The sequence below is a fragment of the Parus major genome, chromosome 5 (genome assembly GCF_001522545.3).
Source record: "Parus major isolate Abel chromosome 5, Parus_major1.1, whole genome shotgun sequence".
Classification (NCBI taxonomy): domain Eukaryota; kingdom Metazoa; phylum Chordata; class Aves; order Passeriformes; family Paridae; genus Parus; species Parus major.
Genome location: NC_031774.1, coordinates 12,371,435 through 12,388,980, shown reverse-complemented (window position 1 = coordinate 12,388,980; position 17,546 = coordinate 12,371,435). Strand labels below are relative to the sequence as shown.

At 35.9% G+C, this 17,546-nt stretch overlaps 1 protein-coding gene across 18 annotated transcripts in view; it reads left to right on the top strand.

Moving 5' to 3' along the window:
- SOX6 (SRY-box transcription factor 6) overlaps positions 1-17,546 on the top strand; it is a 368,642-nt gene that overhangs the window by 343,373 nt on the left and 7,723 nt on the right. For 15 of the 18 annotated variants that reach the window (XM_015629858.2, XM_015629859.2, XM_033515151.1 and 12 more), the window contains 2 exons: positions 8,104-8,337; positions 10,912-11,128. In XM_015629858.2, the coding sequence (XP_015485344.1) occupies positions 8,104-8,337; positions 10,912-11,128 (451 nt within the window). Of the gene's footprint in view, positions 1-8,103; positions 8,338-10,911; positions 11,129-15,385; positions 15,437-17,546 lie in introns of all 18 variants that reach the window. The other 3 variants (XM_015629854.3, XM_015629853.3, XM_015629866.3) reach the window with 2 other exon arrangements.

The window sequence follows — 17,546 nt, the reverse complement described above, 5'->3', positions numbered from 1 at the left end:
CAAGTACCTAGTGAGGAACTTGGTAGCAAGGGGAAAATATTTACTTAATTTGTACTTTGATTTAATTTCATGGGATTAGTGGTCCAAAGAGTGTGTAGTGCGAGCATTGCAGCATCTTCATAAATTCTGCAAACAATAAATGATTGTGTTTTGAATTTGGCAGGGGTGGTTTCAGAGGAATTAAAAAAAATATAATGATTTTTAAATTTTCATGTAAGCCCTATTTCATGGCAAGCACTGTATTTTTTATCCAAACCAGGTAAATGTGGTCACATATTGAGACATGCTGTTGCCATATTTGTAAAAATTTCTTCCTGGTTTTTCTCACAAATCTCAAATGGCCAGGTACCTTACTTGAAAAACTTAGCCTGCAGAACAGCTCCTGTTATCATGCTGCTTTTGCTTCTCTCTTTTCATGTTATATTACTTACTAATTACATTATCAGTTGTTGTAATATCAGCATCCCATGTTAAAGGCAAGAAGAAATGGCATATGCATATCCTAGCCCCAGTTCCTTGCTAATTATTGATATGACAAGTGGAAACAGCTAGCACTGGATGGAAGGAATTCGTTTTATTGATACAAAGAATAATGTTGCATCATTCAGAAAGTGACATTATTGAGGATTGAATGCAGGAAATGGATCACTAAAGCAGTGGATGCAATACATTTTAAAATCTTTCGCTAAGTATTCTGCATTTCTTAATCACGTAATCATGTAATTTGAGGAAGGTGGTTTTGTAAAACCCTCTCCCATTGTTAAACATAATTCTCTTTTACAAACTTGTAACTTACAAACATTGTACTTAAGCTTTTAAAAATTATTGTTTTGGTAAAGAACATGTGAGCAAACAATGAACACTGTTCAGCCACACCTTGAGCAATGCATCCATCAAATATGAAGTCAGACTGCCTTCTTTCTCTTTCCTTAATTCCTGTCTGTCATTTCTCCATCTTAAAAAAAACCAAAGCATTGACTGAAGTATGAATGGATCACTATGGCCCTTGTTCAAACAGGACTTTTACAACAAAAAAGCTTTTAGGGATGACTGAAGACTGCAGAATTAGCCTCTGTGTTTTAAATTAATGTTGTGTTTTCTGGGTGTTCTAGGTGACACTCATGTAATAAGAAATTTGAAATTATGTGAATAACAGCTACACTGGCAGTAATACTGTTACTTTTATGGAAACATTTTTATGTTAAATAGATTAGTGCACTCTTCTTTGTATTGCTTTGACTTTGAATATGATTAATATAGTAACAAGAATTGCTTAGCTGGTAGACCAGCTGTGTTTTTCTGAAAAATAAAATCAGATTCATAGATCTGGTCATATACCTAACAATAATGGTTAGTATTTTTTCTCTTGGACCAGGCTGTTTCATCCATGATTTTCCTTTCTATGGGCCTCTATTTTCCTCAACTGAGTATGAAATAACATATCAAAGGGATGCAACAACAATATTTATGGCTTGAATAATGTAGATTGTTGTTAGGTCTGATGACTGGCAATCCCTTACTTCTGGCATCATTACTTAGGCTGAAAAACTTTCAACTTAAATATTATTCGTATTTCTCTTCTATCAATAACATTGAAGTCAGAATGGGGTTGTTAGCATTTAATTAATTATCTGTGAAGGGTCTTGAAGTCTGCAAGTGGCACATGATTGAAAAATATGATGACACTTAAACACCTCCCCAAATTTATAGTAGAGGCTGCTTCTTCATCCCAATTTCTCTATGGATGTTTCGTGGATCTTCACAGAGTAACTCTTATGTTAGAGCACATATGTGACTATGCCAGCCACCAGGAGCTAATGTCAGGCCTCAAGCCCTAATTAATTCAGTTAATATCCCATATAATTTAAAGCATTATTCTATTGTTTTAGCCATAGTCCATGCAAAGTTTCCATGAGGGTTTGCTTTGCCATAGAATGTGGTCAAGAAATCTAAACTGTTTGTGTAAGCCATCAAACAAGTAGCTGCATTTAGCAGTTTTAATTCATTTAAATAGCACAGATTTGGGCACGGCTGGCTGTGTGAAGCGTGGATGTGCTAGCAGCTTATTTAGAATTATTGTTTTGGTATTTATTAGGGCACAGCTAACAATTCAGCTTTAAGCACTGATGAGCGAGCTGGTGGAGCTGAGAACAGTTGCTTTGATTTCACATGCAGCAGATATTCCACTCTTAATTTTAGCTTTAGACTTTCAGTTGGGGAAAGATGTATATGCAGGTTGTGAGTATGGCTGTAAAAACTGGTGCTGTGTTTTAATTGAGATTAAGTATTTTGCTTGCATATGTAAAACAAATGTACTAAAAAAAGTAAACTCACAGCCACCAAAACTGAAAACAAGGCACTCTGGAAAATATATGCTGATGTATAACTGGCTAGAATTTCCTTCATTTTGCAAAGCCACGAGCCACATGCATCAGCTCACCACAAAGTCATTAGGTCTTTTTAAACTCAGATGAAAAACATTAACAAATACCACAAAAGGCTTTAGTATGGCCCCTTTGTTCATTCACATATGGCAGTTTATAACTCCTGCACCACTTGGGTTGTGTGTTTGTTTAAGCTGCCTCCATCAGGCCAGCCCTGAAAGAACAAAAGACATCTTGAGCGATCCTAAGCAGGAAATGGACTAATCTAAACATGGCTTGTGACACTATAAGTAGAATAGAATGGGGAGGGATTGATTAGTCATTAATGTCCAATTGACTCCATATGGATGTTGCAATAATAAGGCCTTTTTCAGTGCAGTAGCGGAGTTATTGAATTAGAGGTTTATGTTTCCTCAGAGCTGACCTTAGGGAATTCCCAGTTGGTTCTTCTTGTTGATGTTTTAAAGAGAACAGAGTCTCTTAGCAGGAAAACAAGAAGTCATCATAATGAAGTGTTGCTTGGATGTAGCTAACTGTGCTACAGTATATTCCCACCTCTTAGTATTTACTTAGGGCATTTCAGAATCCTTGCAGGTGAAAAATTTTAGGGGCCATTTGCAGTATTGCACAAATTGCTTGTGGCTTTCCCAGTTTTTCTCTACATTCATTCACTGACATCCAGCCTGTGAGAAGTGTTCAATGCTCAAATTGCAGCTGAATAATATTTATTTAGCATTTGGAACAAAAGCTGCCTGACAAACAGAACATTTGTGTCACCCCGTTCCAAACCTAGCCATGTTTCCAAGTGAGTATTTTGCCAGTGATGATAAGGCATGCCAGTAAGGACAATAACTCATGAGGTATCTGTTTATGTTGCCTCTCTTGCTGGTAATAAAGAATGAGAAAATCTGAATGGTATTGGGGATGAAGAAATAAGAGGCAGGCAAGGGGCAAAACAGATAAATGTTACTCTACAACTGCTACGTGTCACTTAGATTACAATGAAGTAGTTGTAATTGTTGTAACTTTTTCTAAAATTGATAACCCAAATAGTAGTTAAATGACTGCTCTTGTTTTCTAAGCTTGCCAAAGCTACTCTTTCCATTCTGTTCTTTCCATATTTGTATTTTTCTATTTGATTTTAAATACTGCTATATGTTTCACAGAGTCTGCATTTGTCTGTACACAGGTTAAGAGCAGCACAGAGGACTGCCAAGCTGGTTTTCCATTCTCCCTGTTTTTATAGCATTTCCAGGTTTATGAGTTACCCATCTCTTGCAGTAAAAGAGTAACTCCTGTTTGCAGGTTTATCAGGTTCTGGTCTCTGCAGTGCTAGCTGTATTACCACAGACAGGGCCAGATATTTTGGAGGTCACAATCAGTCTTTTCCAAACTAGGCAAATATGTCACCTCAGTTTAATGAATAACTAATGATAGGACCTTTACTACTAGCCAGTCATTTTCATACCAGAAACATGGAAAGATTGTCTTTATTTCTATGTATCCTGTCTTGGTGTGTGTCCATGGAAGATGATCTGCAATGTATTCCTAGATTAGCCAGACTCATTATTTGGGAGTAAGTCAGGGGAAATATATCACTTCAAACACGAATCAATGGCAATAGTGTGAAGAGTAATTAAGGAGTAACAGTGTGACTGATAAAAATCTCTTTCTTTTTGCTGTTACTTCTATTCTCTCTTTTCCTCATCTTTTTCTCAGCCTTTTTTTTCCTCCTTTATATCACTATTTCTATCTATTTGTTTTCTGGTAACAATAAAGGCCGAATTTCAGGTTTTGTTGTAGATGATGTGCAAAACAGAAGGTAAACCCACATCCCAGTAAAGACACTAGGATTAACCCTAATGTGGCCAAGATTTCAGGAAGCATGCTAAGGGATGATGCTTGTCCTAAAATTAATTTCATTAGTAAGTGTAAGAAGCTCAGATAAAGGCAGGACTAAATAAGTAAACAATGTAACAATTATTATTTTAGGTTTCTCAACATTTATATCACATGAGGATGTTTATCTTTCTTGATGATCAGATTATTTTATCTTTCTAATGTTCTTGATTAGAAAGCTCTTTAGAAATGAAAATATTGTTGGAAACTATTTTCATGAAGCTGTAGCATTTTTAGATTTATTCTGTGGCCTTCTTTGCCTCATTATTGCCCCTAGAGCAGTATGGAATCCAGCTTTCACAGAGGGGCTGCCTGCCATATAGCCACAAAAAATGATCACTCTTCTTTAATCTGTTTTTTAGTCTTAAATCATCAAAGTTATGACAAGTCGAGCAAATGCAAAGGATCTAGGAAGTAAGGCAGTGAACACATCCAGAAGTGTCACTTTGAGGATAGCTCCTGTCTTTAGTCCAAAATATAGAGTTCTTTGCCAGCTAAGCCACTGGATCAGTCAAACTGCTTTTGCAATAATTATAAATTCTGACCAGACCCTTAATTCTGAAAATCCCTCCTCCTGTGATTGCAGTAGGAACAGTAACTGGCAGATAGAGAATTAGTTGTCATAGAGAGACAATTACCAATTCCTTCTCTTGTCTTGGCCTTCACTGGTAATACATTTACATTTTATTTGGTGTTTTTGGTTTATTAGTTATTAGAATTTTCTGAAAATATTTCCAGAAAGATTTAAAACACCTACTTCTTTGCACTTGCATATACATTTTTGTTAAAAATTTCAGGTATCTATTTGAGCCTCTGTCAGTACTAACTATAATTATCACAATAGGAAAAAACTCCATACTTTGTTAAATCTGTTGAAATTGTTTTTATAGGGCACAATAAAGTCAAAATATCTGTTTGTCAGGATGAAGCACCTGAGAACAACCAGCTTGAAAGCTAGTTCTTACGTGTCTCAACTTGTAAAACCTCACTGAGCTTATGTGTATTTGTATCATTAGCACCTCATTTCTAATCTAAAAAGGTACTGAGATCTTCTGACTTCCCCCATGGAATCGTATGCTACAAGAACTATTTTAATGTAATGCTTTATATGCTGAATATAATTCTGTGGTTCTGAGACAGAAAACCATGAAGACTATATTGCTTTAGTTATTTGCAGAAGTTCATTTTGCAGATGCTATTGTCACTGCCTATAGGTCAGCTTGCAAATATTTCCCCAGAGATCAAGCTCAAAGAACATCAACTCTTTGGCTGCTTTTTCAAGTCCTTCAAGTATGGACTTGCATAAAGCAGATGCAGCCAGAGTTGACCTTCTTGGGATGGTTGTAATTTACTACTCCAAGTAAGAATTGTTTTCTAACATAATCTTTCTATGAAAACAGTTAATTTGTGATGGTTTCCTGCCTGCTTTTATTTTTTTTCTCTTTCTTTTTTTCTTTTTTTTTCTCTTTTTTTTTTTTTTTTTTTTATTCCATCTAGATTACATCCAGATTAAAAAGGCATGTATAATCTTGCTCCTAGTAAAACTACTCTTTACCTGCATTAGGATTGAATAGTCCAAAATTGTGTTAGAAAGGGCTAAGGACAAACTTTTCCTTAGCTGTAGTGAATAAGTACCTTTGGGAAAGTAAAAGATGGAAAGAGATCCTATGGATTCAAATATGTCTTTCGCGTGCTGTGAGTAGAGCAGCTGAATCAAAAATTGAAACTTTTGCATAAATAAGAATTTGTTTTTGTCACCAGCTTCCTAATTGCCCATATTAGTAGTAACATATTTTTATTACATTATCTTAAAGGATAGAACAATTGTTACGTGCTACATTTGACTTTTCTCAAATTATCTAGCTCTTTGTCTCAAATACTTCAGTGTTGATGTACTATGTTTGCATCTTAATGCAGTTTCTAAATAAATACCTCCTCTCTCAAAATATGGTATCTTTGATATGTTTGTCGTTCAAGGCTTCTGGCAACAATGGACAGAGCCTAATCAGCCATTCATCCGCCTCAATTGGTTCTACCTGCAGGTCACTCTGTAAAACTCTTCTTCCCTTTTGCAGTAAAAAGTTGACTACAGCCTCCTGTAAATGCAGAACACCTGTGGCATGGTGCTTAACTTAGAACAGTGTTAAAACAGTTTTGCAGCTCACATTTGCCACAAACCTGTCTTCTTTTATGTGCATGCATGTTAGTATACAAATTGCCAAATTGGTGTCTGTTGTAAAGTAATGGCATTGGAAGCATCATAAATTACCAGGGTGATCCTCAGAAGACACTGCTGTATGTGAATGAGTGTTTTGCTCTCGGGGTAATGTATGTCTTCATCTGGCCCAGTAGTCAGCATATTGCCCTGTGTTGATGGATATAGTCAGCTTGAAACTACACTACATTTCACTGCACAATAAACATGGCTGTCAACACCATATAAAGCAAAATCAATTTATCCTGTATGGTCAGTGCATTTTAAATGAAATTAATGTACTGTGGACCTGGTGGCAAAAAGGTAGTATATTAGTTATGCATCCTCTCTTTTAGGGCCCCTTTTTCATGCAAATATGTTTCTTATATAGAATTTTTTAAAAGGTATGCCTATATAATGCTTTCACTCTGAATTAGGAAAATTGATTTTTCCACAACTAAAAACTTGTGCCTGTATTCAGTAAAACTGCAGCGTTTTGTTTTACTTACTATCTTATATTATTTTGCAAATAAATTCATGTTGGTAGCTATAATAGTTTATAAAAAAAAAAAGAGGTTTATTGCTGTACTAACTTGTCAAGGATCTTGCCTTTTCAGGGTATTAAATTATATGACCAGTTTGATGAGGTCTAAGACTGTCACTCTTCCACTGTAATACTTTTTGCCTTTTTTGTAGCTAAGGTATAACTCTAGAAACATCTATAAAAACATCATCACAATTGCAGAAGTTTTTTCCAGTAAAGGCATGCCTTGGTAATCGGTTTCTCCCATAGCAATTAGTTCTACACCTCATCTCTGTGATCTCTAAACCCTCATGGGGCTTTGTTGATTGTGGTCAAGAAATAGGGCTGGATGCATTCAAAAATACAGTTAGGGTTGGCATGTACAAGCTGAATTGATGGCAGATAAAGACAGGACACTGGGATACACTGAAGCACAGCAGGCATGGAGCTGGAGTGCTTGTCACCTACCCTGGAGGCTCCAGTGTTCAGTGCCTGTACCTGTTGGAGGGGGACAATTTTACTACATATATGTGGTTCAAATGCTCCAGAGCACATCTAAAATTCAGTCAAAGCAGATGCAATTTCGAAATGTTCAGCTCCAAATATAATCTGATCCATAGAAATGGCAGCATGTACCTGGTGCACTGTATAATTTATTTTCTGAAAATGTCTGGCATGTGCTTCCCTGCTCAAGCAGCAAAGTCATTGTCAATGGCTTGTGTCAACAGGCCTACAATAGTTTGGATTCTCAAATGTAACTTTTATGTGAGTTTTGTTGAGCATTCAGAGAATGTATTTTATTGCAAAGGCCCAAATGGAAACTTTATCAAATCTTCATGTCTCTTCATGTCTCTAGTTGGAGAAATACCAGTGCAATTTGTTTCTTCAGTTTAATGGTGGGTCATCTCAGATGGGCAAGCCTGGCCAGTTACACTGAGACCACTGGTTGGCTCTCTCTCACATAGATCTGGTGGCAGAGAGAGAGAGAGAGAGAGAGAGAGCGAGCAAAAGAGGCTAAAATAAGCGCAGCACTGAAAGCACTTTCCTAATCCACGTAATAATGTTTTGCATCCATCTTGTTTCCTCCTGCCCTGATGTTACAGGGAGTAAAGCAGTGAATGGCTCTGCCGCTAAACTACAGCAGTATTATTGTTGGCCAACAGGAGGGGCCACGGTGGCTGAAGCCCGGGTCTACCGGGACTCACGGGGCCGTGCCAGCAGTGAGCCCCACATCAAGCGGCCAATGAACGCCTTCATGGTCTGGGCCAAGGATGAGCGTCGGAAAATCCTCCAGGCCTTCCCCGACATGCACAACTCCAACATCAGCAAAATCCTAGGTAAGTGTGAGGCAACGGGCAGCAAGCTGTGTTGGCAGGTTTAGGTTAGATATTTGTAAAAAAATTCTTTGCTGTGAGGGTGCCAAGGCTCTGGCACAGGATGCCTGAGAAGCTGTGGATATCCCATCTCTGGAAGTGTTCAAGGCCATGTTTGATGGTGCTCTGAGCAACCTGGTCTAGTGAAAGGTGTCTCTGCCCATAGCAGTGGGGTTGAAACTCTATGATCTCTATGGTCCCTCCCAACTCAAATCATTCTACAGTTCTATGAACTTCTCTAATTTTAGGACATGATTTTTTGGGGGGGGATGTTCACTGAAACTGGAATTACTGAAACTTATACAAATGAAAATTCATGACTTGTTTTCATTTTCATTCCATTTCTTTTCCCTTTCAGCCCCTTCCCTAATACTTTTTATTCTCAACAGCAGTCACAACATGCTTTAACACTTAGTACTGTTGAAAAGGAATGTTTTGTGAAATCTCATGCAAAAGTGTGTCCCAATAAAGTCCCAGTATTTGCAAGATCTCATTAGAATGCATCTGAACTACAAATCACCTGAATGAAAAGTGGGACTTGCTAGAGTAAATACTGAGATAAACTTAAAAAAATACAAAATCAAAATCAGAGTATTATGTCAGACAGTTCAATGTCAAAGAAGGAAATCTGCCACGGTTCAAAAGACCTGGACATGCAAACCTCACGTCCAAAATGATGTTTGGTTCAAAACGTTGCAATGTTCAAAAAGTTAACTACTAGAAGCATGCAATTAAAATATTGCTTAGTTAAAAGACATTATAGTTAATATTTAATTTGTATAGATTGGGACAATCAGGGAATATTCCAAGGGTTTTATTTTGCCACTGTGCAAATAAATGGACTAATTTTTGAGAAATTTTGATTTGTTTTTTAAGACCCCACCGGAGAATTAGAAACATACGCGAGAATGAGTGGTGAAATGTTAAAACCTAGATTTGCTTTTTGAGTCTTTGAAGTGAAAGACAGATTCCAAAAGTCGCTCATAATAAATAAAAAATCAAGTTTCCTCTGTAATCATTTTACTGTAAACTCTGGATTCAAATACATTCTTAGCAAAGTTTGTTGCATGTTAGTTCAATCAGAGGCAAGAATACATAGAAATAAATGTTACTTTGTCCTAAAACTTCCAAAATCTTTCTTAGTAGTTCTCATATTTTTGTCTACCATATAAGTAAGTAATATGAATAGCCTTTCAGTTTTGTATAAAACCTTCACTGTTTCAGTGTTGGCAGCTGTAGGGAATCTATATTATTTGTGTGCATTCTGTGAAAAAACCTATTAGGTGCATAGTAACTGTATTCATTAAAACGTAAACTTCCAGCATAAATATTTCAGAAGAGCCAGCAATTGAGTGTTTGTTAACCATAGAATTAACCTGTCAGTATCTGCTCTGCCACAAATAAGTCTATGTCCATATATAATATCTGTGCAACTTTTCCAGGACAATAAGAAAAGAGACTGAAATATTAGTTCTGACACAGACTATTGCTGGCTACGGATAATATTTATACAACTTTTCCATTTGTTGATGTATGAAAAATGTTGGTAAAAGAATAGCTTCCACCCACGTTTACCACAGCTGTAATAGTTTTATTAAAGACACCAAAAAGTTATTTTCTGCATTTCTTATTCCTGTCTCTATTCAAGTGTCTAGATAGCTCCTTACAAACAATACAAGAGATCTGAATACTTTTGCCTCTTCCTGTGTACACTATGCTAATTTTTTAACTTTTTTTTGGTGGAGCTTTCAATGAGCATTTACAGTACCTGAAGTGGTATATGTAGTTACAGTGAGCTTTCTGTTTTACTTTTATCTTTCCAATGTGAGTTTGTGAAATGTAACTTTCTTGATTTAGTTTTGTGTGCTTATTACACCTGGCCAGAAAATAATATGCATAATAGGATTTTAAATATGTGTCAGTATTATGCCAAGCTTATATCAGAAGTTCAGTAAATTTAAAACACACAGACAGTAAGGGATTATTCATAATTTTGCTGAATCTATAAGGTTTGATATTTTTTTCCTGCTACATAGCAAGTTATTAATATCTATTAGCAGGAGTGTATAAACCAAATTCTCATAAAAATATCAAAGAAGCCTCTGTCCCTAGGCAATGTGTTAGGCTTTTAACAGTGAAAGTATGGCTACAGACTTTCCTTTACCATCATACTGTGTGTGGTATTACAGAGGTATAGAATTACTCACAGATTAATGCTCTTATTGTAAAATATTAAGTAGTCTGTTTTGCAGCACGAGGCTGAGATTTTGAGACTTAACTATTGATTTTAAGTGCACCCTGTTTAATAGAGATTTACATATGCTCTGTCTGCAGCAGTATCTGAAAGTCAGGGTTATTTTAATGTTTTAAGGAGTCTCAGGTTGTGCAAGCCAATGTATGTGCAGAATGACGGAAATTTAAATCATTTATTAAAGTAACTTAATTAAGATTTATTATGGTGAGAAGGCACGTTGAATTGTGTATGTGTAAAGCTAAACCTGCTTTACTTGAGCACTCACTAACATTTTGCGTCCATAGGATCTCGCTGGAAGTCCATGTCAAATCAAGAGAAACAACCTTATTATGAAGAGCAGGCACGACTAAGTAAAATCCATCTAGAAAAGTATCCTAATTACAAATACAAGCCTCGACCAAAACGTACCTGCATTGTGGATGGGAAGAAACTGCGTATTGGTGAATATAAGCAACTGATGAGGTCTCGAAGACAGGAGATGAGGCAGTTCTTTACCGTAGGGTGAGTACAATTGTTGTAATTGTTTTCCAAGACAGAGCACGCTGTTTGAAACGAAATAGACTTATCTGTTTAAGTCACTGACTAATGTCATTTAGAAGGAAAGGATTTGAACTGGTAAGACCTTATTAAAAACATAAGATGGAATATGGAGCTATCAGCTTGCCACTAAATGCTGATTATGAGACTGATTGTGGAATTCTTTAAAGTCAAAAGAAGTTGTTTCCCATTAGCCTGAAAGATTTGAATCATGTCTTTTGTGAGTTTTTAGTAAGCTAATCCATTCTGGGTTAGTAATGACTCCAGCATCATTTCCTAAATTAAGAAAAGAACAAAGAGAAAAACACTAAGGGTTATTCCTGTGTAGACTAAGGAGTCAGGAGAGGGGGAAAAAGGGAGAGGAGTAATAACAGTTGCATGAGGAGCACACATGAATGAATGATGCCATGGTATGAAGTGACTAGGAATTTTATTATATATAGAAGTGTGTAAAGAAATATTTTTTAAAAAATAAGTTTTAGAAAGAGTCTTTCAAGTAGTGCATAGATAGACTGGGTAGATTTATAACTCAAAATATATGGCCCAAAAAGATCCTGACAGAGTTTTAAGAACATTGTGTGTGTTTTTAGCAGTATTTCCTCTAGTGCTCAGCAGAGAAAGCAGTGCTATGAAACATCTAGAGGCTAAAGATAACAAAAGTCCAGTGAAACAACTGCACCATAACTGATTTCTATCTCCTGTGGGGTTTTTTGGTTTTTTTTTTTCTTATGAATTAATCTGTGATGCTCAGTGCTCTAACACAATGTTTCTGGTGATTTACAAAGAGTCTAAAAGCTGTCTCCAGTGCCAGCCTTTCCAAATTCACAATGTTCTGCTTATTTCTCTAATCACAATAGTCTCCTTTTGTTGGGTACTTCACTACCAGATAATTGACCTTGACGTTGATTATGTGCCCTCATTTTTGGCTTGGGATGCAGAACTCCTGTTGCAGTCAATTATTTTGTGGTACAGCCTGGAACAATGTGGGCTCTTTCTTCAATCAGTAAATAGTGGGGGTTTTGATATCTTGAAATAGGCTTCCAGTCTATAGTTATGAAATTGTTTTTTTATTTTCAGTCTAAGGGAAATTGTTTACTAATAGTGTTCCATCAAAATTGCACGTAGAATTTTAACTAGAAATCTGAATTTATACAGTACATCACAAATTATATTCAGATTGAGGGAATGAAATTCTAGTTTAAGTCTTCCAAAGCATATTGACAGACCAAATCACATCTAGACAAGAAATGCAAAAGAAATGCCAGAAGTCTGAACAATTTCAGAATTCTTTGCTAATTCAAAACAGTATTAAGCAGTAGCATTTTACACATTAAATGTGATGACTAAATGGGAGTGAATATGGAGGAAGGATTTAAGAAACTTCTAGATGTGCCTACTTAAAGAGTGATATTTCTATTAAAAGTATATATACTGAAGGCTATTCAAAACAAAACAGGTGAAACCTAAATGTAACATCTTTCTCATATATCCAACAGTGTGATCATGAAGACCATGAGAATGTCACCATTTTTTGAAAGGATTGTTTCTAATTCCTATTTATCCCTAATTGTATTTCACCATGTTCTATCCATGCTGAAGGAGTTTAAAGTAAACTACCTCTGTGCAGTTATATGATGATGCAATGGACTTTACCAAAACCAATTACTTTTAGTTGTGCAAGTGATGGAAAAGGAGCATGAAGTCTAATGGCTGCATTCAATAAAGATGAAATGAGATCCATGCTGCTGTTCAATGTGAATATAGATTATTGCCCTGAGGAATCATAGGTTGGGATTTAAAAAAATTATTTTGTATTTCCCTGAGACTTTCCACTGTTGTCCCAAATTCCCCTTTTCTCCTAAAGAATAATTTAAAACAAGCTTATTGGAAGACACCAAGGAAAATTGTGAAAAAGCCAGACTAGACCATCTTTTTTGAACTGAAACATAAAACATGGAATCATTTGTCTCAGCAGAATAGTTTACTAAGTAATGAAAAGCAAAATTTCTTCCAAATCAGATTATAACTGAAATACAGTAATTGTGCCCATCAGCTTCTTAAACTTACTCTTCTCTGTGTTTAACATAAATATCACATAAAGCATCAGCTGGAACAGTTTTCCTACCTGACCCCACACCCCCATTATTTTTCCACTGTTTTGATGGAACAACATAAATCGTCCTTCAGAACTGTAGACGTGAGAGTTGAGATGCTGTTTCCTTTTCAAAGTGAAATAAGAGACAAATGTGGTTTTTCGGATTGAATGTGCTGTGTGTTTACAGTAAATATTTCAGTGGAAGATAGAGAACAAAAGTACAAAATAGACTCCAATGAAATGTGCCAAGTGCTTCATAATGCTTGAAGTACTGCTGGGGTTTTTGTTGCCTTTTTTTTTTTTTTCTTTTTTTTTTTAAGAACAAACCAATTAAGCTGGGAATGGGTATCCCAAAATTGCAACAAAGTATCATCACAGAATGAAAAGATAAGTAGGAGATGTGTGAAGAGTCAGATACACATTCAAAACAGGTGGCTAAAGAAAACAGTAAAAAGCAAGAATTTTTTTTTTTTTCATAATACTGTTTGCTTTTTTTTCTTTATACCAAATGTACATTGATGTTTTAGGCAACCTAGTAAAGGCTAGCTCCTGTCAGACTCCCTTAGGTGAGCCACTGACTAATATAGTATGATTCTGCCATGGGTACAACCCCCCCACCACAAACATGGAGTTCTCCATGGCTCAAACTTTTTTGATGCAAAAGGCTCATACTGCCTACTTTAGTGAACTGCATTCTTTGATAAACTTTGGTAAGATGCATAAAGGGAGTTTCAAGAATCTCTATAGACAGAATGTAAAATAAAATAGAGAAATAAGCTAATGAATGGCCAGGTTCTGTTCTGATTTTTAAAGCAAAACCTCCAAAGAATTGAATAAGAATGAAGACTTCTTGGAATGATTTGTGCAGGAAATTAGTGTTTTCAGATAATTATCATATATCTGATAGACCAAAATCTGGGAACTGCCAAATACTTTAAAGAACAGAGTGGAACTTACAGTGTGCATAGGCATTCTATTGCATCCCTGCATGAATGAATTTTGTTCCAAATGAGGCAGATAAGATACAGAAATAATTCATGCTTAATGCAGAATATGTTAAAAAAATTTCTGCTTTCAATCTAGGGATTCAAGCTGAATCTGAAGACAGCTATGTCTTTAAAATAATTGAGTTATTTTTAATAGTGAAATTATTAATGGATCTTGTGCAGGATACCTTCAGTATAACTTAATCCCAAACAAGCTTCAAGTGATTTACAGTTTATCCTCAATAGTAGTTTTTTGTAATGCATAAATAAATTTGAGCTAACAAATGGATCATATAGAAACCATAAATTCAGATATTTTGAGTCTGTCTTTTGTTGCCTTGTCTTACAAAGATAATTCATTGCTCAGACATTTTTACAGTCTAATACACTCTAAATAAAAGTATATGCTATATACATTTCTCTGCAAAATTATGTAAGTAGTAACTTTTTTCTGTGCTTTACCAGGGTTAGATGTTTAGAATAAAGCCTTTATAGTGTTTATAACTACTGTACACATGTAGTCAGAATGCTGCTAGGTTATGGTTTTGAATAAGTCTGTAATATTATACTCCTGTAGCTTGAACTTAAAGCAAGCACACAATGGGTGCTTTTGTGAGATTTACTGTTATTTCATTCCTTATGGGAATGTAAGTTTCAGGGGTGTGTAACATATGAGCATTTTCCTTAATACAATCAATTTTTGCTTCAGACATTTAAAGAGCTGTCATAAAATGGTTGTGAAGGGATCAGAAAGCAATGATCATTTGCCAATTGAAACGTTTGGCTGGTTTGGCAAAATTCAGAAGAGGAATATTCTCCAGAAAAACACTAAGAATATTAATGCCACAAATATGTGAGCAGGTCAGTTTATCTAAGGATTTTCATGTTACTTTTTATATTTTTACATTAACTTAAAAATTTTAGGCCAAATCTTTGGCACCAGAGTAGACAGATGTTATCAGTGATGGCAGAGCAGAGGAGAGTGACCCCTAGAAATTGTCCACATAAGGATTTCTTTGTTAAAGAGGAGATGGTGGGGACAGGAGTGGTTTGAAGACAGGGTATGTAGAGATGTGCCACTATTCCTCATGGATCTGAGGAGCTTGGGAGATTAATGTTGCTTTCTGGAAATCTTAACAGGCAGAAAACTTCCATGTGCAACTGAGATGAATTGTAACCTGTAGCTTGCAGGTAAAGTATGTTTTTATCTCCCTCCTCTAAGCTTTTGTAGTTGGTGAAACTCTAGCTAGAGGCAATGATTAAATGTGTGGAATTTAATGTAAGAAAACATTCTACAGTCAATGTAGTCACCATTAATCTAAATGCCTTTAAGATCTACAAATATAAGAAAACATAATGGCCAGAGTTGTAGGTTAGAAACTCTGACTCTTCCTTTCAGGAAGAGTAGTGGGAATTTAAACAAGTGCTCTGTTTTCCTCCCCACAAGAACTTAATTACTGAGGAAATGATAACACTCATCTCTAGTAACATATGCTATCCACATAGTTTGTGATATTTTAAAATAAGGTTTTCTGGGATGTAAGGTAGCAACTAGAGAAGAATTTATAGCAACAACCTGATCATTTTTAAATAATAACAGGTATTAAATCAAAGGTAGGTGTCCAGTTACTTGGGGTGTGTAGATGCCCATGTTTAAGTGCTAGCAGATTTTTTGCTAGCATGGGTAGCAATTTAAGAACCTTTCCAATTAGGTGGTACAGTTAGCACATGTTTACAGTTCCACAGTGAGATATAGGTAATTTAAAATTATTTCCCAGCCAGCAGTAGGCATGCACAGCATGTCTGATTTTTGTTTAACGTGTAAAAAAGGACTGCATTTATGAATGACAAATTCAGTAAGCCTTTAACTTTCCTGTTGTACCAGTCAAGTTCTTTGACAATTAGATTAATTCAATAGCTTGCCATGCATTTGTCTGATGTGCTCCCAAGTAAAAAGTACCTCTTTAAACTTGGCTTCTTTATGCTCAGATGACCTTCATTTATACTTTGAAATGGGTGGTACTTGGACAAATGTACTCAGTCCCACAGAAATGTGGATGTGGAAAAGGGTTCTGCTGACTTGAAAAGCATTAGAAAGAGTACCAGGATTTCTCTGTCCTTTAGGCCTTAGCACTGATAACCATCACTTCATCAACATACCTCACAGCATTGTCTTAAGCAGACCAGATTTTTAAATTGTTCTTGCTGCTTGTAAAAAGGCAATTGGCTTCTGAAAAATACAAACTTTTTGGTCAGGGGAGGTGTAGAGGTGGATATTAGTGTTCTGATACTTAATGTCATCTGTAATAACAGCAGCAACTTCGGCACCACCATTCTTTGAGTAGGTTCTACAACTACTGTTATAGGAGTTGTGAGAACTTCTCTCTAAGCATCATTTGGCATTGATATTATGATGTTCTTTGATAAATGCCTGGTGATGTTTTGTTTTGTGAATATATTTATTCTATGAAATACCAGTGGAAGATTATTAGATGGGCAGATTAGAAAGAATTAAGTGTCTATGGCCTGCTGACAACTACCTAGATTTTTTCTGTTGACCACATGTGGGTTTCTTTTTCCTCTGTTTTGTGGAAGCATTCATTAATGTGAACATTTTCCGTGTCTAAAAGTTGTGGAGGAGATATGTGTGGGTTTTTAGCAGTAATAGCTTATACTCCTGAAAACACACAATCCTAAACCAGAAATGTTCCCATGTGAGGTAGGTGTTCAATTTTATGGATAAAGTATTGAAAGATGTTTGCAGAAAATCACTTCCAAGCAAATACACTGGCTGAAAATTGTTTTCACAGAACATTTATCACACCATTTAAAAAGTGAAAATTTAGTGAAAAATCCCAAGCTGTTTGTAAATCATCTGCAAATCATCATTTGCAAACAGGAGTATAATGACTGTGTCAAACGAATTACTGCGCTTTTGCTCACTGCTAGCCAGGTGTACGAGACTTACATAACAGATGTTTGAATTTCTCAAGCTGTGCAGAGGCTGTAAGAGTCAAGCTAGCAGCATCAGCCATGGCAGGACTACAAACTATTTTAGTGGTGTGCTACACAGGGTGTTCGTGATTTCACTTTATCACTACCCAGACTTGAAGGACTGCAGCTTCCCCGTAACTCTCTAGTGTGATATTTATCAAAATCAGAGTTTGATCAATGAACAACAAAGACTCGACATTTGTAAATAAGCTTAATATATATATATATGTATATGTATGTAATAAGCTTAATATTATTTTTGTATTGATTTAGCCAACAATTAGGAAATTGTGAGACTGGTTTATGA